Source organism: Neoarius graeffei, chromosome 6, assembly GCF_027579695.1.
Source record: "Neoarius graeffei isolate fNeoGra1 chromosome 6, fNeoGra1.pri, whole genome shotgun sequence".
NCBI lineage: Eukaryota > Metazoa > Chordata > Actinopteri > Siluriformes > Ariidae > Neoarius > Neoarius graeffei.
In genome coordinates, this window is record NC_083574.1 from 25776896 (window position 1) to 25802483 (window position 25588).

Here is a 25588-nt window from a genome sequence, read left to right on the forward strand (position 1 = left end):
AGTACCACACAGCGAGGAGGACGGCGACAGCAGCGGCAGGACAGCGGACGAGGGGTGAGCGAGGAGACAGACAACACCTTTGCTTTCAAGCTGGAGACCGGTGATCGTCGGCCAGGGAGTGGTGTCACCAGAAAGGGGCTAATGGTGGACACCGGTGCGACATCACACATCATCACCGACCTGGCCAAGTTCAAGAGCTTCGACGAAAGATTCCAGGCCGAGACGCATTGTGTGGAGCTGGCTGATGGCACACGGTGTAAGGGGGTCGCAGAGCGAAGAGGAGAAGCTGAAGTGTGTCTGGTTGACAGCAGAGGAAGGCACATCAGTGCCACATTGAAGCAGGCACTGTACATTCCTTCCTATCCCCAAGATATTTTCTCTGTGAGAGCTGCAACTTCCAGTGGGGCAACAGTGATCTTCAAGGAGGGTGAAGACGTCCTGCAGTACAAAGACGGTACATGTTTTCTCATTCATGAACATAACAGATTGTTCTATTTGCCTACTGTGCCTGTGAACAATGACTGTGATGATCAATGTATGAGTTGCCGTGACATTAAGACGTGGCATGAGATTTTGGGACACTGCAACTTTAATGATGTTCAGAAGTTACAGGGTGTTGTTGATGGTATGACAATCAAGGGTGAAACACCCAAGTCTATGCAATGTGAAGTGTGTGTTCAGGGTAAATTCACTCAGAGCAGGAACAGGAAGCCTGATGTGAGGGCCAAGTCAGCTTTGGAGTTGGTACACACTGATTTAGCCGGTCCCATTGATCCAGTGTCCAGAGATGGGTATAGGTACGCACTTTCCTTTACTGATGATTATTCCAGTGCTGTGTTTGTGTACTTTCTGAAAAATAAAAATGATACTGTGGATGCAACACAAAGGTTCCTAGCTGACATAGCCCCATACGGGAAGGTTACATGCATCAGGTCTGATAATGGTACTGAGTTTACTGGGCAGGGTTACCAAACACTACTTCACCAGAACAGAATCAGACATGAAACATCAGCACCATACTCCCCACACCAGAATGGCACTGCTGAGCGCAACTGGAGAACTCTATTTGACATGGCTAGATGCATGCTCTTGGAAAGCCAGTTACCCAGGGAGCTATGGCCATATGCAGTTCAGACAGCAGCAGTGGTGAGAAATAGATGTTTCAACAACCGCACCAGACAGACACCTTACTTCATGCTGACAGGAAGGAGACCAAATGTGTCCAGGATGCAGAAGTTTGGTACTGTGTGTTATGCATATAGGCAGGACAGGAAGAAGCTAGACTTAAGGTCTGACAAAGGCATTTTCGTGGGTTATGACAAGAACAGCCCAGCCGATATGGTCTACAATCCTGACTGCAGAAAGGTGACGAAGCACAGACTGGTGAGGTTTATGTCCAATGTTGAGGGACAGGAGACTGATGACATGACTGACGACGATGATGTTGGTGTGCAGTATAGCACAACCAGACTTGACCCAGACAAACCCAAGCAGCTTGACATCCCAGAGAGTAGGCTAAGCCCAAGCCAGACAAGTCCACAGCCAGCTGCAGTGAAAGCAGAACCACATTCTCCAGACACCTTGAGTACAGAGAGGAGAAGGAGAGAGATTAAAGAGAGAAGGAGGCCAGATTTTTACGGGGAGCAGAGTGATCAAGCACAGATGAGCATTGATTATTGCTATAAGATGGTGTGTAATGTACCCCAGACATTCAGAGAAGCTGTGACTTCCTCCAACTCAAAAGAGTGGGTTGATGCAATGGATGAGGAGATGAAATCACTGAGGGATAACAACACATTTACTCTGACCACTTTACCCGATGGCAAGAAAACAATGGGGGGTAGATGGGTGTATGCTATCAAAATTAATGCTGATGGATCTGACAAGTACAAGGCCTGGTATGTTGCCAAGGGGTACAGATGGGTGTAGATTATGGAGAAACCTTTTCTCCTACTGCTAACCTTACTAGTGTGAGTGTTAATAATAATAATAATAATAATACATTGGTTTTATATAGCGCTTTTCTTAACACTCAAAGACGCTTTACAAAAAATTACACACACAACATGCACACACACAGAGGGAAAACAGAGGGAAAAGGGTGGATGATAATGGAAGCTGATGTGTCAAGTATTGTAAGTAGCATTGAAGAGGTGAGTTTTGAGTTGTTTTTTGAAGGACAGCAGTGTATCAGAGTTTCGGATGGCTTGTGGGAGAGAGTTCCAGAGAGTTGGGGCAGCAATGGTGAAGGCTCTGTCTCCCATTGTACGATATTTGGTCCTGGTGATGGGGGTAAGAAGGTTTGCGTCAGCAGAGCGTAGTCGGCAAGTAGGAGAGTAGCATGCGGTTAATGCAGAAGGCTGCTCAGGAGGATTTGATCCTCCATCAGATGGATGTTAAAACTGCCTACCTACATGCACCGATTGACTATGAAATTTACATGTAACAGCCAGAAGGTTATGACGTAAAAACTCAGACAAATGAGAAAATGGTGTGTAAACTGGAGAAATCATTGTATGGGTTAAAGCAATCAGGACGAAACTGGAACAGAATGTTACATGACTATCTTTGTGAAAACAACTTTGAACAAAACCCAGCTGATTATTGTGTTTACAAGAGGGAAACAGAATATGAGAAAGTGATAATATTGATATGGGTTGATGACTTGGTTATTGCTGCCAGTGATGAGAGAGCAATGAAAACTGTTAAAGAAATGCTTACTGAAAAATTCCAGATGAAAGATTTGGGCAGACTGAAGAATTTTCTGGGTATCACGTTTGACCAGTGTGATGGGGTTGTGACTATGTCACAGCAGAGTTATGTTGGTAAACTGCTGGAAAGGTTTGACATGCAAGACTGTAAACCCAGGTTGACACCTTGTGAGTCAAAGCTGAATTACACTGATGGTGATGAAAAGATGAGTGACCCCAGGAAATACAGAGAGGGAGTGGGTAGCCTAATCTATCTTAGTTCATGCACTAGACCGGATTTGAGTTATGTTGTAAGCAAACTTTCACAATATTTCAGTGAGCCAACAGAAGAGCAGTGGACAACTGTAAAACATGTACTGAAATATCTGAAAGGCACGATTGACAAGATGCTGTGTTGCAGGAAATGTGATGATAGGTTACAGTTGGTGGCTTACAGTGATGCAGATTGGGCAGGTGATGCAATTGACCGACGTAGTACATCCGGTTATTGTGTTAGCCTATGTAAGAATGGTCCTCTGATTTCTTGGAAGACCAAAAAGCAGCCAACTGTAGCACTGTCAACTTGTGAGGCTGAGTACATGGCATTAGCTGCTACTACACAAGAACGTTTGTACTTGTCTCAAATGCTTAAACATCTTGATTGTCATTATGGTGTACCTGTAATTTATGAAGATAACCAAGGGACAATTGCAAAGAATCCTGTTAGTCAACAGAGATGTAAACACATTGATATCAAATACCATTTTGTAAGATCAACTGTAAACAATGGTGAAGTGTTTTTGGAGTATTGCCCAACAGACCAAATGGTTGCTGACCTAATGACAAAACCAGCTACAAAAGGGAAGCTTCTTACCTTTTCTAGGTTCCTGTTTGGGTAATTGCCAAACCAATATTGTTCTTGTTCTTTGCAATGTTTTTTTGTTTTGTTTTGTTTTGGTTTTTCTTGTTGTGAATGTGAGAGCAAGTGGGGGTGTTAATTGATGCTCTTTAAGTGCCTTAACTACCTGTGTGCTCTCAATTAACAATTCTAATTGAGGCCAGGTCATGTGACTGCATTTAAGCCTCACCTGTGACTAATAAACAGATTCTGCTCATTTTCACCCAAACCTGTGTTGGTGCCTGTTCATTTTCCTTTTTGTTGCCAGCTAGTAGTTCAGTTTGTAACATGCAGACCGAGTTTTCGGACGTGTTCTCGCCCCTGCCCGGCCGCACCACCCTCATAGAGCACCACATTGAGACGCCCCCGGGGGTAGTAGTGCGTAGCCGCCCTTACAGGTTACCCGAGCACAAGAAAAAGGTGGTTTGGGAAGAACTCGAGGCCATGCTCGAAATGGGCATCGTCGAGGAGTCCCACAGTGACTGGAGCAGCCCAGTGGTCTTGGTACCCAAGGCCGACGGGTCGGTCCGGTTCTGTGTAGACTATAGAAAAGTCAACATGGTGTCTAAATTCGATGCGTAATCGTTTGAGTAGGGTGCGCACATCCAAAAACTTGATGCGTACCCAATGCCTCGTATTGATGAGTTGCTCGATCGGCTAGGCACGGCTCGTTTTTACTCGACACTGGATTTAACAAAGGGTTATTGGCAGATCCCCTTGACTCCATTATCCCGGGAAAAAACGGCCTTTTCCACACCGGTCGGCTTACACCAATTCGTCACACTTCCTTTTGGGCTGTTTGGGGCGCCCGCTACATTTCAGCGGCTGATGGATAGGGTCCTCCGCTCCCACGCCACCTATGCGGCCGCCTACCTCGACGACATTATCATCTATAGCAGTGGTCACCAACCTTTTTATGCCCGAGATCCCTAACCTCTGCCTAGATGGCAGGCAAGATCTACCCCTTGAAGCGTTGACAGAAAAAGAAATCCAGACTAAACTGTTTCAAGTTGAGGCTTTTTATTTGGCCTAATTTTAACTGAATAAGATTTAAGACCCTGGTCCAACTTTTTAATTTCTTGTGAGAGCTGACGAAATGACTTAATTTCAGTACAACATACAATGGAAATTAACTATACACAAAAAATATATAGGCCTATATCTGTAGTGAGCAGAATGAATGAACCACCAATGACTCAGATTGTTATTAATATCAACTAATAATATTGTAATGAGAAAGCTGAACTGTTAACATCAGTTGCACTGTCTTGTTTGCATTGTAACACTAAATTAATTAATTTCACAGCAACATAAAATGGAAATTGTCAACTGAAATTACAACACAACAGTGATATATCACAAATTGTAACTTAAGTGACAAAATGACAACTTCAATTCAACATGAACTGATTTTCTTTAACCATACATACACAATAAAGACAAATATGAACTTGCAGTGATACTACTACCAATGACTGCTGCCATGCTACAGAGGTTACAGTTCATCATGCAACTCAAGTCAATGTGATGGCTGTGACTGAACATGGTCAGTGAGTGCCTTATAGTTAGGTTCATATCACGTATCATATTACGGCAGGAACAAGTAGTAGTAACATCCATGACCTTGCGCTTAAAGCTCGACAAAGGAAAAACTTGACAGCAAGCTAATTAGCATGTTAGCGGCTACAGTCGGTACTCGGCACGTTAAAAGTGGGTCAGCGTTGTAACGACATAACGTTACTGTACAAGCAATGCTTATTTAACAGTAACAGAAACTTGAGCCCTATATGTTGAAATTCCTGTCTTATTCGTTCGTTAATTTATCACACAGTCTTACCTCAGTGAACTTCTTCCCTCCTTCTGTGAAAATTCAACGTCTCAGACGCAGACACAAGTGGGCGGGGGATGCGTTTGATTAAGTCTCCTGATTGGCTGGTGATAGATTGGTGGGCGGGGGATGCGTTTGATTAAGTCTCCTGATTGGCTGGTGATAGATTGGTGTCATTATAGCGCATCGGAGTGGTTCATGCCAGGCTCGAGTCTGATCCACCACTCCGCGGAAACGCTTCAAGAGCTACAGTAACACTGACAGCCAGGTTATATCCTCACGGTTTTATAGGCAATATCATGCTTCCTTTTGTAAAGGGGCGGCAGAAATTAAACGGGGGCGGGAATCACAGAAAGGGGGGCAGCCCGCACCTCTAAAACCCCTCGTGGAGAACCCTGAACTGTATTGCAAGGCTATCACCATGGTGACGACGCTCAGAGACGTAAGACGTAAGCAGCAGGAGTTAAAAAAAAGAACCCTGCGACACAGAGGGGGAAAGCTGTAGTAGGTCTTTCGGAAGACATGTAATATGAACGCCAATCAGATATACTGCAGTGTATTTCTGTATAATCTTCCAATTTCTTTCCTCATCCCCCAAGATCGACTGGGAAAGCCTCCGAGATCAACCAGTCGATCGCGATCGACGGGTTGGTGACCTCTGATCTATAGTAATGACTGGCCGAGGCACCTTGAACATCTGAGGGCCGTCCTTAGGTTGCTGAGGCGAGCGGGTCTCACAGCCAACCCGAAGAAGTGTGCGATTGGGTGGGTGGAAGTACGGTATCTGGGCTTCCACTTGGGCAACAGGCAGGTGCGTCCCCAAATTAACAAGACTGCACCATTGAGAAAGAGTGCCTGGCGATCAAGTGGGCGGTCCTCGTCCTCCATTACTACCTGCTGGGATGCCCTTTCACCCTCTGTTCGGACCACGCGCCCCTCCAGTGGCTCCACCGCATGAAGGATGCCAACGCGCGGATCACCCGTTGGTATCTGGCACTCCAACCCTTTAACTTCAAGGTGATCCACAGGCCAGGGGCGCAGATGGTCATGGCGGACTTCCTCTCCCGTCAAGGGGGGGGAGTCAGCTGCAGGCCGGACAGGCGCCCGGCCTGAGTCGGGCGGTGGGGGTATGTGGCAGCGGGGGCGTGGTCAAGCATCGGTCTGAGACAGGAGGGCGGAGTCAGGGAAGGTAAGTGGCAGAATCACTACACCTGTCATTAATTAACGTGCTTGTGTGTATTCCCAGTGACCGCGCCCTATTTAAGGAGAGAGCGCGAGAGAAGCGGGAGCTCTCTCTCCCGAACCAGACGGCTGATGTGTGTGCGTGTGTCTGAGTGTGTGAGAGTGTTTATGAAAGCTGAAAAGCGGAATAAAAGAGAGTTTTGTGAACTCAGTTCTGGCCTGCTGTCCTTCTGTGCTCCACCCACCTACATGAACTGTCACAATTTATCCCTAATGAGCACGCCTGAGGCACTGTTGGCAAGGGAAAAACTCCATGAGATGACATCAGGAGGAAACTTTGAGAGGAACCACAAAAGGGAACCCACCCTCATTTGGGTGATAACAGATAGCATGATTATAAATAAGTTGCTTTTTTTAGTTGTGCCCTGTATGGTCAAAAAGTCCAATTGTCTAAGAAATTTATTATAGTTTTGACATGAAGTCTATTTTGTTGAAGTTATTGACTGTTCATTGATGGAGACTTGAGTGTAAAACTGTTCATGACAACTGCAGTCCTAAGCCATCATAGCAAAACTCTGTGTCCAGAGCTATATTCTAAGTGAATCTTTAGACGATCCATATGGTGCCATCCTCCACAGGAGCAATGGGATGAGAACTCCAGCCAGAAGTAGAATAGAATAGAATGCCTTTACGGTCACTGCACAAATGTACAATGAAATTTAGAGCATCTCCTGAGTGGTATATACAGTAAAGACACAACAGAATAAGAGATTCACACACACTACATATGCATTGCACATAAGATTAAACACATACAAGATGTAAAGAGTAAGCATTAAGGGAAAAATGTAGGTCCCCCCCCCCCCCCCCCAGATATGCGCCGATACCTGCACACAGAAATAGCTGTAGAAATAAATAAATAAATAATAAATAACAGTTATAGCAGTAAATAGCAGGGTACTGATGGAGTATATTGCACCGTTATTATATGTATGGTAGGGTACTGATAATTCAGTGTATTGTGCAGTTATTTTATGTATGGTCCATATATGGTAGGGTACTGATAATTCAGTAGATTGCAGTTTTTTTTTGTATGGTACATGTATGGTGCTGATGATAATTTAGTATATTGCACAGTTATTTTATGTATGGCACATTGTTAGGTCACTAGGTAGTGGGAGTTGTATTTGCAGCACTGCATGTTATGAGACAGAGTTCAGTGCTTTGATGGCAGGGGGGTAAAAGCTTTTCTGGAGTCTGGCAGTGTGGGCCTTGATGGACCTGTACCACCTTCCAGAGAGCATTAGAGTGAAGAGGTGACGACAAGGGTGAGATGAGTCCTTGATGATGTTTGTGGTCTGGCACAGGCACTGGGATCTGTAAATGTCTTCTAGTGAAGGCAGCCGAGTGTTGATGATTTTCTGTGCTGATTTGATGACTCTGTAGAGCCTTCTTGTCAGCCTGAGAGCAGCTACCATACCACACCAAGATGCCATAGGTGAGTATGCTTTCCACAGAGCTGTGATAGAAGGACACCAGCAGCTGCCTGGGCAGGTTGACTTTGCGTAGTGACCTCAGGAAATGGAGCCACTTCTGTGTCTTCTTTACTAGAGAGATGGTATTGACAGTCCATGTGAGATCCTGGGAGATGTATGTACCCAGGAATCTGAAGTTGGACACTTTCTCCACTATATCTCCTCTGATGTATAAAGGGGCAAGTTCCTCCTTCTGTCTCCTGAAGTAAGTTGAGTATCAGGATGGGTCACAGGCTGTACATGTGGGGCCATCCTTGCAAAAGTGAAGTGATGAGAACTCCAGCCAGAAATAGGATATCAGGATGGATCAGGCAGGTCTGGAGAACAGGAGAGGTCAGTACTTGTAACTTGACAGAAAGGGAGAGAGAAACAATTTTAGGTATGCTCTTTGTCACCTACTGGTTAAGAAGCATATACATTTTGTGTTGAGTCCAAGCAGGGACTCCAGCAAGACTACCTATTGACAGCAACTAAAAGGGAGCACCAGAAGGTAACACGGACATGAGGGCACCCATGGACATAAAGCAGCCAGCCACTCCACCGTCTAGAAACCTGAGTGAATGTGTGAGAGTGGGGGGTGGTGGGGGCAACAGCATCCATATGTCCCAGTTTACCAAAACACCCTATGCCCCAGAACCCTCCAGATCTACTCCTTTACCTAAATAAAAAGAGCTAATAACAAAAGCCCTGACTAAACAAATGGTTTTCAGCCTAGACTTAAACTCTGAGACTGTCTGAGTCCCAAACACTACTTGGAAAGCTGTTCTATAACTGTGGTGCTTTGTAAGAGAAGGCTCTGCCCCTTGCTGTAGCCTTCACTATTTGAGGTACCAACAAATAGCCTCCATATTTTGATCTAAGTAGGTATTGGGGTTGTAAAAGACCAGAAGTTGGCTCAGGCACTGTGGTGTGAGACCATTCAGGGCTTTATAGGTCAATGATAGTATTTTAGAATGAATGCGAAATTTGATTGGGAGCCAGTGCCATGTCGATAAGATGGGGGCGATGTGATCATATCTTCTGGTTCAAGTAAGGATTCTTTCTGCTGCATTCTGGACTAACTGGAGTTGGTATACACCTACTGGAACATCCAGACAGTAAGGCATGACAATAATCCAACCTGGGGGTAACAAAAGCACAAACTAGTTTTTCTGCATCGTGTAGTGTCATTGTATTTCTTATTTTAGCAATATTTGAAAGAAGGCTATCCTCATAATATTATCGATTGATAATGATCTGAGGTAGTGTCAGACTTTGGAAGTGTGACTATATTTTCTGTATTTAATCTGAATGTTAATATTAGATTGAGAGTGTTACCACCATTATGAGTGGGTCCTGTGACATTCTGATTAACCCCCACTGAATCTAGAATGGACATGAATGCAGTTTTCATAGGATCTTCTGGGTTATCAAAGTGAATATTACAATCTCGTACAACTAAGGCTTTATCTAAAGAAACAAAAAGTTTCAAGACGAAATCTGCAAATTCAGAATATGGCCCCAGTGGTCTGTAAATAAGAATTAATGGAATTGACTGGGTAAGCTTATTTTTTGTGGCTCCACGTGTTCTGTTCATATAAAGAACTTCAAACACAATGAATGTTTGTCCAGATTTTTGCATGATGCCTCAATTATCATTATAAATAAATGTGACACCTCCTCTTCTGCCAGTTAGATGAGACTGGTGTATATAAACTGTGTCCAGGAGGACTAGCTTCATTTAATGATACATACTCATTTGATTTAATCCATGTTTCTGTTAAACACAGTACATTTAAACTCCTGATCAGTAATAATTTAATTAACAGCACTTTAGATGTAAGAGGTCTAATATTTAATCATCATACCTTTAGATCAAAAGTGCTGGCAATAGCTGTACATTCAGTATGAACTAATTTTATGGTAATTAGGTTACTAGAAAAAACTCTCTGAGGATTTCTACTTTTTTATATAGCTCGGGGAATGGACACAGTCTCAGTATAGTGGAGCCTCAGTGACAATTCTGTGCAGATGGCATATGGTCAGTTTAGCTAGTTTGTCTGCTCCGTGGCTTTGGCTTTGGATTGTCACAAGAGCTCTACCCCAAAGCTCTTCAGTCAAGGCAATGCCCCTGTGCACAGAGCCCTGACATCAGCCCGACTGAGCACCTTGTAAATGAATTGGAACAGTGAGTGTGCACCAGGCCTGCTAACTCGACCCCAGTACCTGACCTCACTAATGTTCTTATGCCTGAATGGGCAAATCCCCACAGTCACTTTTCAAAATCTAGTGGAAAGCTTTCCCAAAAGGGTAGAGGTTGTTTATAGCAGCAAAGGTGTGTCCAACTTTGGAATGGGATGTTCAAAAAGCACATATGGAAATGATGGTCAGGTGTCCACATATTTGGCATATCATACATAAATGATCATTCGGAAAAGAAAAAATAAACACAAACAGGACATGATTTCTGGTGGCACACAATATAAAAATAGCTAATTTTCATTTGACTATATGCTGCCCATGTTTCTCCCCAATCAAATTTTCCTCCATGTTTTCTCTTATTTTTCCTTTGTCTTATTTTCACAAAATGGTGACAATGTCACACAGTTGAAGCCTCTCGCATTTATTTTTGCAAGCAAGCAGAATTTGGTGAACAGGCATTCTACAGTGTGGCTCTCTGGAAGCGTGTGTGTGTGTGTGTGTGTGTGTGTGTGTGTGTGTGTGTGTGTGTGTGTGTGTGTGAGAAACACCAAACAAATGATTTAAAGTTGTGTAGTATGAAAGGGTCAGCGATTCAGAGACTTTGAGCAAAGTTTACACTATGCTCCTCCTCGTAAATTGCTGCATTAATAAAAAAAATTTTTTTTGAAAGTTTATCCTGAATACATTTTTTTGAATTGGCATCAGTAATTTGAGAAATTGCAGTAAATTGTTGCAAACTATCAAAATACATAGATTCTAACTTTTGTGTTTAGTTCTAGCACCTTCTGTATTGTTTGTAACTTTTTATTTATTTGTATTTTTTTATTCCAGGGTGTGAGGAATGTAATAATGCCAACCCAGGCGTGTGCTTGAAGCACGGTCCTCTCTACCCAATTGTTAACAGGCCTGCAATGTCCAAAGCTCGTGCGAGCCTTCCTCTCATCCTTTACATTGACCACTTCCAGGGAGGTGTCTTCTCCAAGAGGCGCATTCCCAAACGTACTCAGTTTGGACCCGTAGAGGGGCCACTGATGCCACAGAGTGAACTGCAGGACACTCACTTTCAGCTTAAGGTATGAGATGTTCTATTTAAATTATATGGCTGTGTTGCAATGGCAATGACACAAATTTTAGTCCATAAGCTGGTACATTATTCATTTTGTCTGCTGCAGATATGTAAATAGTAAGTAAACAATTGTTATTGCACTCTTGGGCTTTCACAAATCTGTTCACATTTTTACTCTACAGTTATGCATGTTGGACCCTCAAAAAGACAGTGAGAAATCGGACGACTTGTGGATAAACCTGTGTGACGAAGATCGCTGTAACTGGATGATGTTTGTCCGTCCTGCTGAAAATCACCTGGAGCAGAACCTGGTGGCCTATCAGTATGGCTCAGACATCTTCTACACCACCATCAAAAACATTCCCCCAAAACAGGAGCTTAAGGTGGGCATCAGCATTGTATAGTATTGTATAAGATTACTAAAATATGTTCATGTTTTTTACCAGCTTCAGTAATTAAATTTGAAGTGGACATTCATGTCCTTCCCTCCAGGTTTGGTATGCTGCATCATATGCAGAGTTTGTGAATAAAAAGGTTCATGAAATCACAGAAGAAGAGAGGAGGGGTAATTATTATTATTATTATTTGTCAAGTCAAGTTTATTTGTATAGCGCTTTTAACAATAAACATTGTCGCAAAACAGCTTTACAGAATTTGAACAACTTAAAATATGAGCTAATTTTATTTTGTTTGTTTGTTTTTCAAATTAATTGACCCATTTTGGTGGGGGTGAGTTTTTTTTGTTTTTTTTTTTATGTCTCTGATTTTCAGCTTGGTAGGATAAAAACTGGACAAGATTGTTGTGTTGCTATTACTCCTTAAAATAAAACACATTAAATAAGCCTAGATTGAAATCTTTGTGATGCGCTGTAGATTTGTTGGTGTTGTATTTCCGTTACTCCCGTTAGAAGTTAGTGGTTGTCTGTCACAGGACATTACAATGCACAGTTACAAGGTGTTCAAAAGGGGGGAAAAACCCACAATTAAATGATCTCAAAGATAAGTGACAACTGTCAGAATTTGTCAGTCCCTATAAAAAAAAAAGAGCAATATTTTCTTAGAGATGTTCAATGTCATTGATGAAAAATCCAGTGTAGTAGTCGTGGAGACATTGATGCAAACACTGGACTCACAGTCCCAGAAAGCAATGCAGTTGTGCTGCGTTACATCAGACAATCGAGTAGCTGGAGATTTATGAGATGACGAGAAACAGTGGCATTGGCTGTGGAATTAGCATGAACTTTCAGGCTATGGAAGCTGATCTGTTTGTGCAGAGTTTACAGATGAAATGAGAGAGCTGGTCAGACTAAAGGATGAAACCATTGCTGCATCAGTCACTTTTTAGGTGGAAATAAAGCAAGAATTAACTCAAATTGGCAGCACTATCAGTGGGCAGTTGAATGCCATTGTGGGTAATGTAGGAAACTGTTCATCAAAGTGAACACGTCAATAACAGGAGTTGAAATTAAACAAGTCATCTCAGAATTTCATTCCAGAATAAATCTTTGATACCACTGAAAATCACATGAGTTATAGATATTAATATTAAGATTAATAAGAAGCTATTCAGGGTGGGCTTTTCCTTTAACTCTTTTATACTCTTCTACATGTTAATCTGTTTTGTTTGTGTTGAAAACATCCCATTCACCCAGTTTTTTTGTTCTGTACTTGCAAGTACTACGAGAGCAGGAGAAGAACTGGCCATGTTATGAGTGTAACAGGCGTTTCATGAGTTCAGAGCAGCTCCAACAACATCTTAACATGCATGATGACAAACTGGACCTCATACAAAGGTTTATACCTTTTTGGTTTTACATTCACCAGTCTAGTTTTAGGATAGATTGAATTGATTTTCATTTTGTAGGCCAAAAGCACGTAGACGAGGACGGGGCAGGAAACGGTTCAGCACTGGAAGGCGACCAGGAAGAAGACCCAAATTTATCCGTCTGGAAACTCCAGCAGAGGGTGCAGATAAAAGCCAGGTATGAGCTGATAGTACTAGCATTATTCAGTTTCAAATATGTAACTTTTTTTTAATACTTTGCCTGTACCTCCTGGTGTTCTAGGACTTTTTGGCAATCTCAAAACTCCCATGTGAGGAACAGGCAGAAAGGGTTATGAACGGGTTGAAAGTGGATGAACTAGGAGAAGATATTGTGGATACTGCTACAGGTGGCACATTAGAGACTCGAACAGGACAGACTGACACTCTAAATGATGCAAATTCAGCTGAATCCCAAATCCCAGCTTCTACTGATTCACAGGCTGATAAGGAAGACCAAAATGCATCGGTTGCTACCAACACCCATCTCACTCCCCAGGACATGAGGCATGCTCGGAGGATTCGGGTAAGAGTAGGCCTTTAAAGTAACAACACTGCCATATTCTCTAAAATACAATGCTTTTCGAAGAGTGGATTTGATTGACATTAGTGTGTGTGTATGTATGTATGTGTGTGTGTGTGTGTGTGTGTATATATATATATATATATATATGTGTGTGTGTGTGTGTGTGTGTGTGTATATATATATATATATATATATATATATATATATATATATATAAAATGTGTGTGTGTGTCTCTCTTTTCCACTGAATGCTGCACATTTAAGGTGGACTTGCAGGTAGGTCTAAAGTAGACTAGATACAAGGACCAACCACATAGTGTTGTGATTTTCATCATGCATTCTGTGCTCACTCTAGGACCCAAATTGTTTTAGCGAAAAGTGCTAAAGACTCAAATTTTTCTTTAGCAATTTGCAATTTCGCTTAGCAAGAAATGCTAAAAGAACAATTTTCTTTTTAGCAAAGTAATTTTTTTAGCAAGACATGTTATACTTCTAAATGTTTCTTGCACTGACATAATATTGAAAAATGAATTGTTATTGTAGTTTGTTGGTGTTTCAATAGTGTTTGCAAGCTTGTTTCCTGCCTTTGTCTTTCCATGTTCTTGATTTATGTTCATAGCATGCTTATTTATTCTTGAATCCTCTTATTTTGATCATTTCATCAACTGTATATATGTAATGAAATTGTGTGTTTAATTTAACCCGCTTAATCTGGTTTACGGAGTCCATATTTTTCATTATAATTATATCTAACATCTGGTGTGATGTGCTTTGCATTCTTTGCTATCTATGCACCTTTTAGCCCTTAGCCCATGTTTACATTAGACCGTATCAGCGGATCATCAGATTAACGTTTTTAAAACGATTAGTGTGCACACAGCAACACCAATACACGATTTGCGTGCACATAGCAACGCCAATACACGGATACGCTCGGCTCCGCAGGCATCCTGCGCTCCAAATCACTCCGCCCTGAACAGCGAGTGCCCTCTGGAGGGTGCGCACTCCGGCCCTGCGCAGCTCACACAGCGCGCGAGTGAAGTGCACAAGCCACGATTCGGGACTGAGCCGCTGTGTGTGTGATCCCAGCGCATATCACTTACTACTTGCAAGTGGAAGGATGGCAAGCCTAAAGACAATTATAACTACACAATGGGCAGTATTTGCATCAGTATTTGCAGTATTTTCATACTTTTATACTCTTTAATGAAAGGTGATACAAGGCGGAAGTCCACGCCGTTTTTCAGCAGTCGCGTCACATGACCAACGCCAGCGAATCAGGAAGGTGGATGTCACAGTGACGTTGTCCAATGAGACGCCAGCTAGAGCTCAGCACAGCGTATCCGCGTATTCTGAATGTTTACACAGCACCGGAGCTGACACGATCTGGATTGAATACGTGGACGCTGGCGGATTCCCGTTTCCCAGCGTTTCCAGGTGGTTTAATGTAAACGGACAGTGCATCCGCGAAGAAAACGAGACAGATACGGTCTAATGTAAACGTAGCCTTAGTCACCCTCTATTGTGTTTAGGGGGAGGGGGGTGTCTTTATGGGTAGGATGAAGGGAGCTCAGGGAGTTAAAATCAATGGTTGTTTCTTATAAATTAATCTCATAACCCAAATATAACGATATTCACCATTAATTTCTCAAGTGAAACTTGCAGTCAAAACTTTGAACCATGTGCGTCAAAACACTGAAAACAAGGTACACTTGGTCGATATATCCTGGTTCATCTGTGAGTTCTTCCAAAGTTCTGTCAGGGTTGATATGTAGAAAATATGTCTTTAGAATGGTTATATCGTGTTTTTATCCCTAACTGAGAAAGCTAACAGAATATTCTAATATGTTCTCACTTTTTAGATAAGTTTTTGTCATACGTAAAGTCAGATAATTTATTTTAAACAAACCTCGCTATAATCTTGTTCACTAATGAGCGAGAATTGGCGACATTATCAGCGCAACTCGGAAATTGATCATTTTATATGTAAGGTCTGATGCTATTGGAAGACGTAATTTGCAGTCAACCAATAAGAAGCTTCGAAACTCGGGGGCGTTGGTTATAAATCAAAACATCGAAGATGGACATGAAAGGCAGGGCCTGAATTTCATTTTCAGAATGGGGGGGAATTCCCCCCCTCAGTGACTCAAATGGGGGGGGGGATTTACACAGTTTGGGGGGGATTTATACAGTTTGTGGGGAACGCTACTTGTGGGCTTGAATAGCTTAGGTCTTACCTTCTGCCATTACTCAGATTGAAAATCTCTACAGTATGTAACCTTTTGTCACCATTTGAGGTATCCTTTTTAGTAGACTTTTCATTTTGATATCTCCAAATTTGGATAGCATTGTCAGACAAAGGGTGGATAAATGCAAGTATTATTCCCATCAGCCGTCTAAGATATGGACTGTTCAGTTTCGGGTGGAGGGTAGAAAACCACCACAAAATGAAAGAGATCCTTTACAGCATGACATTGCTGACTGACTGTTATGCCATCAAACACCAATAGCCTTTTTCTAGCAGTGCGAGTAAGGCTCTAGGAAGAGTTTGGAAGATTGTGTGCCTTTTAGTTAAGCTAATTTTACAACCTCCTTAGTGTTGCTTTACACAGCTGCTTCTTCCTCATCTTCATGCACTATTCTTTAAGTGTCACTGCTTCGTTTAATTATAAAAAAAAGAAAAAAATCAGTCTGTTCTTAATAGCACTCAATGAATTTATTGACACAACAAGTCTAACTTAAAATCTAACTTAAATCAGTCTGCTGACTTTTCAGGATTCTCTTAACTATGTTTGTGTTATTTGTCTCTTCTTTTAGTGGCCATCTCTTTAATCAGTGACCTTTGCTTTTTCCTTTTATAACATTTTTATATCATCTTTTTTTATCAACTTTTATATCATTTTTCTATTCTCATGTCTGATCTGATCATCCCTGTCCTCTGTTTAATGTCTACAATTAAAATAAGAAAACACTATCAAACTGTTCTTAACACTGAATGAATTTACAAACTTTGTTTCAGTCCACATATAGAACGTTAACATGAAAACAGTCTTTGTTGACTTTTCAGGATTCTCTTATACCATATAGCCCTGTCTCCTGTGTCATATGCCATCTTTAATTTAAAAAAAAATCAAATTGTTCTCAACACTGAACAATTAATCTTTGCTGAGCGCAGGATTCTTGTACATATGTAGTCTTTCCTACTCTTTCTCCTAGTGGTCATCCCTTTTGTCAGCATCAGTGTCCTTTGCTTTTCCTTGTAAATACTTTTTTCTTATAGCCATGCTCTGATCTAATCCCCTTTGCAACGTCGACGTTAATGTTAGCTGTCTCGTCCTGTGTATTCTCAGCAGTATTCTCAACGGTATCACTCACTGCTATTACCACCATCGGATTAAGGAGTTTTTCTCTTAGCAGGGGAAACTTCTGCCACTGCACTTGTACGTTTTAGCCAGCGGTCCAGGTTTGTTTTACAGCTAAAGTCCGAGAGAGGAAGAGTGCGCGCGCTGTATCTGTGTGTGTGTGTGTGTGTGTGTGTGAACTGTCTGTGTCTGCTGTTTTTTTTTTTTTTTCTGAGTAGGCTACAGGGGAGAGGGGGGTCAGTCAGTAAAAGGACGGTTAAATTCAAGTAACCTTGAGAACAGAAGGTAGTCGCGCATTCACACTGATCCATTATTAGATTGACGTTGTCAGGCAATGCAGTAATGTGTGCGGGAATCTCTCGCATTAGAATCGTTAAAGGTGCCGGAATTAAAAAAAATATGCGCGATACCCGCAATCCCGTGCCCAAATTCAGGCCCTGAAAGGTACTGTTTATCTTGAGAAATCGTAATTGTTTGATGGATTTTGCTTAAACTTTAAATGACTTTCGCATAAAATGTGAATACAGATGATTTTCTTTTCGCAAATTGGAATGAAACTTCGCAATTTGCGGACGTGCGAGCGGCTAGCGTGAGCCCAGGCATTGTATAACTCCTGTATTTTCATGATGTTTTTTCTTTTATTTCAGTGTTTTTGTACAATATCTGTTCACAGAATTATAACCATAATATTAGTTCGTTTACATTTATGCCATTAGACATCATTATTCTGAATTTATTATTACAAAATAAAAAATTTGACACAGGTTAAGGTTTTGCACCATTGTCTTTGTGCCATTGTCGCATCTCACCCCTATACTCCTCTCTCCCAGAATGCTGCTCTTCAGCACCTCTTCATTAGGAAGTCGTTCCGCCCCTTCAAGTGCACACTTTGTGGAAAAGCCTTTCGGGAGAAGGATAAACTAGAACAACACATGCGCTATGACAGCCGAGAAGGCTGCCGGTACACCTGCCACCAATGCAGTAAAGGCTTTTTGAGCAGTACGATACTGGAAGAACACCTTCAAATGCACTTGGAGCAGCGCAACTACTCTTGTTTGTTTTGTGCTGAGTCCTATGACAGACTGGAGCTGCTCAAAGAGCATGTTGGTGTTCACTTGGTTAATGGCTGCTTCTCTTGTCCCTCCTGCAAGAAGACATTTACAGATTTCATACAGGTCTCATACAGCACCTTTCGAGTTAATTTTCTAGAGAGTCTACCCATGGAATTAATTATATTTAATACCTTGTTTCTCTGCAACTGTCATGTCACCATTATTGTTAATATGAGCAGGTAAAGAAGCATGTGCGGAGCTTTCACTCAGAAAAGATATTCCAGTGTATGGAATGTGATAAAGCCTTCTGCCGTCCGGACAAGCTCCGACTGCACATGCTGCGCCACTCTGATCGCAAAGACTTCCTGTGTTCAACCTGTGGCAAGCAGTTCAAGGTAAGAGTATTTAAACATGTCTGTTGTTATTTGGTCACTTTTTTAGTTCGATTAGTAGCACTAAATTGTTGAAGTTTGCAATGAATTTGAAAAGAGGATTTGAGTCTGGTTCTACTCAAAGACTTTTCCACATGTCACTGCTCCTTATCTGGATTTCTGTAGTGTTGTTTTGGATATTTTAAGTGATTTACTAATATAATTAAGTTGGATTGAATTTCTTGATGCATATAGAATGTAAATTGTATGGCCAAAAGTATTTGGACACTTGATCATCACATTCTTATTTGGGCACTCGCCAGACTGTTACCACAATGTTGGAAGCACACAACTATCTAGAATGTCTACTGCTGTGAATGTGCTTTGTATACCTAGCCCAAACCTGTTCCAGCAAGACAATGCCCCTGTGCACAGAGCGGGCTCCATAAAGACATGGTTTACCAAGGTTGGAGTGAAGGAACCCGAGTAGTCTGCACAGAGCCCTGATCTCAACCCCACTGAACAACTTGGATATGAATTGGAACACAAAATACACACAGGGTCTTCTCGCTTGACACACGGTGCCCAAACTCACTAATGCTCTTGTGGCTAAATGGGCACAAATCCACACAGCCATGCTTTAAAATCTAGTGGGAAGTCTTCCCAAAAGATTGGCGACAGAACAGATCAATTCTAGAATGGGATGTTCAAGAAGCACATATGGGTATGATGATCAGGTATCCACTTACTTTTGGCCATATAGTGTACCTTAGACTCACGGCTCACAATGTATGTGTGAAACAGAGCCAGGTGGTCCATGATTTGTTACATTTTGTTCCAGTGTTGAAAATCACAACTCACTATTATCAAGGTTTTTATGCCTATAAATTATGTAAATGTCAGTTGGATCTTAATAATGTTAAATTGAATTTAATTACAGTTGTTGAAAGTTCTGGAAAAAATGGTCTAATGAAGAGACAAAATTAAATTTGGCAATTTAAATAATGAACCTAATATCTGAATAGTTGGTTTATGTGGAATTTATTTTCCAGTTAAAGAGGTTTTGGGCTGAAAAAAAAAATTGATTTAGACTCTAGACTTAGGGTCATCATAAGCCCAGTCATATAATGGGTTTGATTACAACTGATAATGAGACAATCTTTAAAAATGTTTACTGTTTATTCTGCAGAGGAAGGATAAATTGCGGGAGCACATGCAGCGCATGCACAACCCAGAGCGTGAGGCCAAGAAAGCTGATCGCATCCACCGCACAAAGTCTCTGAAGCAAAAGGAGCCAAACACTGACTTTGAAAGCTTTATGTTTAAATGTCGGCTCTGCATGATGGGCTTTAGACGGAGAGGAATGCTGGTGATGACCTTTAACCAAATATCACATATGTCTCTTAAATATCTTGCTTAATATATCAAACACAATTTGCCTAATGCTTTTTCTATGAATTGTTTTAATTATTTAATTTATTACAGGTGAATCACCTGTCAAAGCGCCACCCTGAGATGAGAATAGAGGAGGTCCCTGAGCTAACACTCCCCATCATTAAGCCCAACAGGGATTACTTTTGTCAGTATTGTGATAAGGTATGCACTGGACAAGATTTTCAGATATAACTTGCGTTCTGTGACCAGTATTCAGCTACACTGAATACAATGAAACATGAGCAAGGTAGCAAAATTTGTGTATTTCAAAAAGATTGCCAACAGCTATATCAGAAAAAGAACTTGATATTTGGAATGAAGAGGAATCTGTTCATTGTTCCTCTATAAGATGTTGTAATAGCTACCATATATTCTGGCTTTTTTGTAATGTTGCAGGTTTATAAGAGTGCAAGTAAGCGTAAAGCTCACATCCTAAAGAATCACCCTGGTGCAGAATTACCACCCAGCATCCGGAAGCTGCGCCCGGCCAGGCCGGGTGAGCCAGACCCCATGCTGAGTACACACACTCAGCTAACAGGCACCATTGCTACAGCCCCTGTCTGTTGTCCACATTGTGCAAAGCAGTATAGCAGTAAGGTACGTGTGTTTGTTTTAGCAAGTATTACTCTATTGCTTACTTCCACTCCTGGAAAGCTTGTTGACAATACAATTTAGCGTTTACCATGAAATGTATATTTTTTCTTTTTTCTGATCATGTGAATCCAAAGTCCAAAATGTGAGTTTGGGGTATACAATAATAAATTACCTTGTTGTCCAAATAAATGGTCTAGTGAAATGTGGTTTGTTTTGTCATATGTTCAGACAAAGATGGTGCAGCACATCCGTAAAAAACATCCAGAATTTGCACAGCTAGCCAACAGCATCCAGGCTCCTTTAGCTACCACAGTCATCAACAACCCTCCAGCCGTCATCACAACTGATGGTACTACGACTGATGCTGTGGTGGTAAGAAATCCCCAATAGATTTTTATGAAATCTCATGCAAGCTCATGTGTATGCACACACTCCATATTGTCAGTGACTACATATAAGTCCGGTATGATGGTTATCCTTACAGTGTGGCATTTTGTGTATCCATATACCCCTATTCACACTAGTGGTCCCACTCCAAAAAATGTCCTGTCTAAGCACCTATTAGATCATGTTAGATATTTATCACCAAAGGCACAACTTGTCCTAATAGTGTTCATATAGGACTAGCTTGGGTAGCATAATTATTTTTTTTCTGATCTATTTCCAGGTGACCACAGTCACCCAAAGCCTCCCATTTGGCCATATGCTGTGTTGCATGCAGATATAGGACCAGATAGGAACTGTTCATAGTTTTTGCCTGTTTGGCATAGCCTCTAAATTTCTTGTTGGTTGGATTACTAACAGTTGATAGTTTAAATGTGTAGTACAACCCCGATTCCAAAAAAGTTGGGACAAAGTACAAATTGTAAATAAAAATGGAATGCAATAATTTACAAATCTCAAAAATTGATATTGTATTCACAATAGAACATAGACAACATATCAAATGTCGAAAGTGAGGGGGTGTCGTGGCTCAGGTGGCTAAGGCGCCATACCATAAATCCGGGGACCTGGGTTCGATTCCGACCTGAGGTCATTTCCCGATCCCTCCCCGTCTCTCTCTCCTGCTCATTTCCTGTCCTGTCTCTACACTGTCCTATCCAATAAAGGTGAAAAAAGCCAAAAAAAAAAAAATGTCGAAAGTGAGACATTTTGAAATTTCATGCCAAATATTGGCTCATTTGAAATTTCATGACAGCAACACATCTCAAAAAAGTTGGGACAGGGGCAATAAGAGGCTGGAAAAGTTAAAGGTACAAAAAAGGAACAGCTGGAGGACCAAATTGCAACTCATTAGGTCAATTGGCAATAGGTCATTCACATGACTGGGTATAAAAAGAGCATCTTGGAATGGCAGCGGCTCTCAGAAGTAAAGATGGGAAGAGGATCACCAATCCCCCTAATTCTGCGCCGACAAATAGTGGAGCAATATCAGAAAGGAGTTCGACAGTGTAAAATTGCAAAGAGTTTGAACATATCATCATCTACAATGCATAATAGCATCAAAAGATTCAGAGAATCTGGAAGAATCTCTGTGCATAAGGGTCAAGGCCGGAAAACCATACTGGGTGCCCGTGATCTTTGGGCCCTTAGACAGCACTGCATCACATACAGGCATGCTTCTGTATTGGAAATCACGAAATGGGCTCAGGAATATTTCCAGAGAACATTATCTGTGAACAGAATTCACCGTGCCATCCGCCGTTGCCAGCTAAAACTCTATAGTTCAAAGAAGAAACCGTATCTAAACATGATCCAGAAGCACAGACGTCTTCTCTGGGCCAAGGCTCATTTAAAATGGACTGTGGCAAAGTGGAAAACTGTTCTGTGGTCAGACGAATCAAAATTTGAAGTTCTTTACGGAAATCAGGGACGCCGTGTCATTCGCACTAAAGAGGAGAAGGATGACCCAAGTTGTTATCGGCGCTCTGTTCAGAAGCCTGCATCTCTGATGGTATTCATTCATTCATGGCGGCCTCAGCCGAGCCGCACGCCTGGAGGCCCAGTCATCCCAATCCGCCATGCATGATGCTAGTTCTAGTGCATCGAGGGCGCCCACATCCCTCTTAAGGGTGTCAATAAAGGTTGTTGGGGGGCGCCCTCGGGACCGGTGACCATGATGCGGCTCCCACAGGATCAAGGGAGAGGCTGTTAGGTCCCTACTCCTGAAGCAATGGCCAGCAAGCCCAAGCCTCCGCCATGCGATCTTGTTGGTTAGTCTTGGGAGGGGACCATAGACCTCGCAGTTTGGCGTGTGGCCCAACTGATGTTAAGCGCAATTCTGAGCATCCGAGTGTAGCATCCATCGAGTGACTTTGCTGCCGTCGCTGTCAGCGTCCAACACTCCGACCCATAGAGAAGAACAGATTCCACTGTTGCCACAAAGAGCCTGCGTTTAAGCCCGTCAGATATGTGGGACTTCCAGACTTTCGACATTGAGTTGAGTGCCTGCCAGGCGAGGGCCTTGCGAATCTTGATATCACAGTCGCTAGAATTGACCCACGATCCCAAGTATTTAAAGTCGTCAACCACTTCGAGTGGTTTCCCATTGTTGGTAGTGAGAGAGGCTTGAGAAGGTAGGTTGCATGACATCAGTTTGGTCTTCCTGTCATTAAGGGCCAGGCCAATTCGGCCGCATTCTTTCTCAGCGCTTTCTAGTAGCTCCTGGGCTTGGACTGGGTTATTTGCTAACAGTGCGATATCATCCGCGAAGTCCAAGTCGGTTATGCTGAGGCCCGGGTTTCTACTGGAACACCTAGGATTGATGGTGAATCCAAGCTCAGACTCCCTGCCTCTGGTGGCCTTACGGAGGGCGTAATCTAATACTATAGCGAACAGGAAGGGGGCTAGGGTATCTCCTTGAAGTACCCCAGCAGAGATGTCAAACTCCTCCGTATCACCGTCTGGAGTCACAACCTTTGTTCGTGTGTTCTTGTATGTCAGCTCTATCGCCCTGAGAAGTCTTGGTGGAATTCCGTATGCCCTGAGGATCTCTATCATCTTCCCCCTATGGATGGAGTCAAAGGCTTTTTTAAAGTCCAAGAATGTGATCACTACAGGCAGGTTGTTCTTACGTGATTCTTCCAAAATTCTCCGTAAGGCTAGAATGTGACTCGCTGCTGACCTGCCTTCCCTAAAGCCGTTCTGGTTTGGTCGGAGATGTGGATCTATTGGGTCACGTATTCTATTCAGGATCATACGATTATATATCTTCGCAATGATGCAGTTAAGGCTTATCCCACGGTAGTTGTCGGTAATGTTCAGGTTCCCAGACTTTGGTACAGGAATAATATTAGATAAAGACCATTGGTCGGGTCTACGTTCGTGGATAAGCGCCCTGTTACAAAATTCAAGGATGATGTCGTCCAAATCGCAGGTTTTCAGGACCTCCGGGGTTATATCATCAGGTCCCGGGCTCTTGCCAAATTTCAGTGAGGTCTTGGCACGCACCACTTCGTCCTTAGTAAAGGGACCGTCATCTTTGTCGAGGTCAAATATGACCGTTTCTATCTCCTCATCAGTTTCTTCAATTACTGCTGGATTACCAAGGAGGTTTTTAAAATGGGTGAGCCAGGTGGCAGTGCGTTCCTCTGGGCTAGATCCGGTAACCTGCCCACGTTCTGACCGTTTCTTGCGTCCGCTGATCTCGTTAATAACTTCCCATGCAGTGCTGTGCTGGCTGTTCGTACTTGCAGCCTCGACTCTTTCTGCTTTCTCATTCAGGTCCTCCGCCAGTAGTCGGTCATACACCTCATAGAGAGTCTTTCTGGCTAAATTCACTCCTGCTGAGCGCTGCTCAAGGCTTGGATCATCTACGGGTGTGTTATTCCGTGTACATACAGCTCTATTCAGCTCGTCTCTAGCGGCTATTACCTCAGGGTGTTGAGATCTCTGCAGTCTTACTTTCTTTGCCTTAGAAGGTATGCAAGCCTTGGCCGCCTCTCTGCTGGCGTCAATCTCTGGTAGCTAGACGTTGGATCCTCAGCAGATTCGTCTTCTAGAAAGTGAAAGCGATTCCTGATCTCGACAGTATATCGCTCCTGTAGGGCTGGAGAGGTCGCCAGACATTTCCAGTTATAGTGCGTTCACCTTGGTTGTTGCTTGGGAACTCGAAGGCTAAGACAGACCTTCATTGAAACCACTCGGTGATCAGAACCGATACTCGCAAAGCAGTTATAAGCTTCGGCATTGAGTACGCTGTTACGCCACTTCTTTCTAACCAGGATGTAGTCAAGTTGTCGTTTTGACTCAGTGACCCTGTCCATGAATGTCCATCTCTTTCCCATCCGTTTTCTGAAGCAGGTGTTGGCTGCCAGCAAGTTGTGCTCCATCATCAGTTTGGCAAGGTATTCACCATTTCTGTTAGTGTCTTGGTGGAAAGGGAAGCTTGCGTCCGCAGGGCCAAGTCTGGTGTTAAAGTCCCCTAAGATGACCAAGAAGTTATGCGCGGGGGTATCCTGTATGGCTCCACGAAGATGTCTGTAAAAAAGGTCCATGTCAGGGGTATCAGAGGCATTCGTTGGAGAATATGCTACTATTACTGTAGTGGCTGGGTTACCGGCAAATATGACCAGAAGAATGCGAGGAGAGTATGATTGAACGTCGCATAGCGCTTTCTTTGCACGGTTGGTCAGCAGAAGACCCACCCCACCCACAGCTGCTTGTGCCTCATTTCTCCACTCTGAGGATGTTACAAGAAAATGGTCCTCGATTCGGCTAAACTGGAGTACGGCTGGGTGGACATGCCGGTGTTCCTGGATCCCCAAGACTTCGATGCTGAGCGCTGATGCTCGGTTGCTTAGTTCTCTTGCTTTTGAGTCTGTACAGATTGTACATGCATTGAAAGAGGCCATAAAAATGGTTCTCCTACAATGCATTAGTGCCTCGTTTTTGGTGCCATCATCAGTTGGACCCCTTCCAGAGGGATTTGAGGGCCCATCGTCATTTGGTCGCCCTGAGGACTGACTAGCACCTACTTGCGTGGCTGGATTCAGTATATGATTGGTTTGAAATTCCATGCGTGTGCTTTACAATGCGAATTATCAAG

The 25588-nt window shown here is 42.7% G+C and overlaps 1 protein-coding gene across 6 annotated transcripts in view; it reads left to right on the forward strand.

The window, feature by feature from the left end:
- Positions 1-25588, forward strand: part of prdm10 (PR domain containing 10) — a 289396-nt gene that overhangs the window by 181530 nt on the left and 82278 nt on the right. For all 6 annotated transcript variants that reach the window (XR_009654875.1, XM_060923486.1, XM_060923487.1 and 3 more), the window contains 12 exons: positions 11146-11387; positions 11563-11763; positions 11873-11945; positions 13056-13173; positions 13245-13362; positions 13447-13728; positions 17921-18265; positions 18382-18537; positions 19703-19882; positions 19999-20109; positions 20344-20544; positions 20770-20913. Coding sequence is in view for 5 of the 6 variants with exons in the window: in XM_060923486.1 (XP_060779469.1) it covers positions 11146-11387; positions 11563-11763; positions 11873-11945; positions 13056-13173; positions 13245-13362; positions 13447-13728; positions 17921-18265; positions 18382-18537; positions 19703-19882; positions 19999-20109; positions 20344-20544; positions 20770-20913 (2171 nt within the window). In the remaining variant the exon portion in view is untranslated. The remainder of the gene's footprint in view (positions 1-11145; positions 11388-11562; positions 11764-11872; positions 11946-13055; positions 13174-13244; positions 13363-13446; positions 13729-17920; positions 18266-18381; positions 18538-19702; positions 19883-19998; positions 20110-20343; positions 20545-20769; positions 20914-25588) is intronic.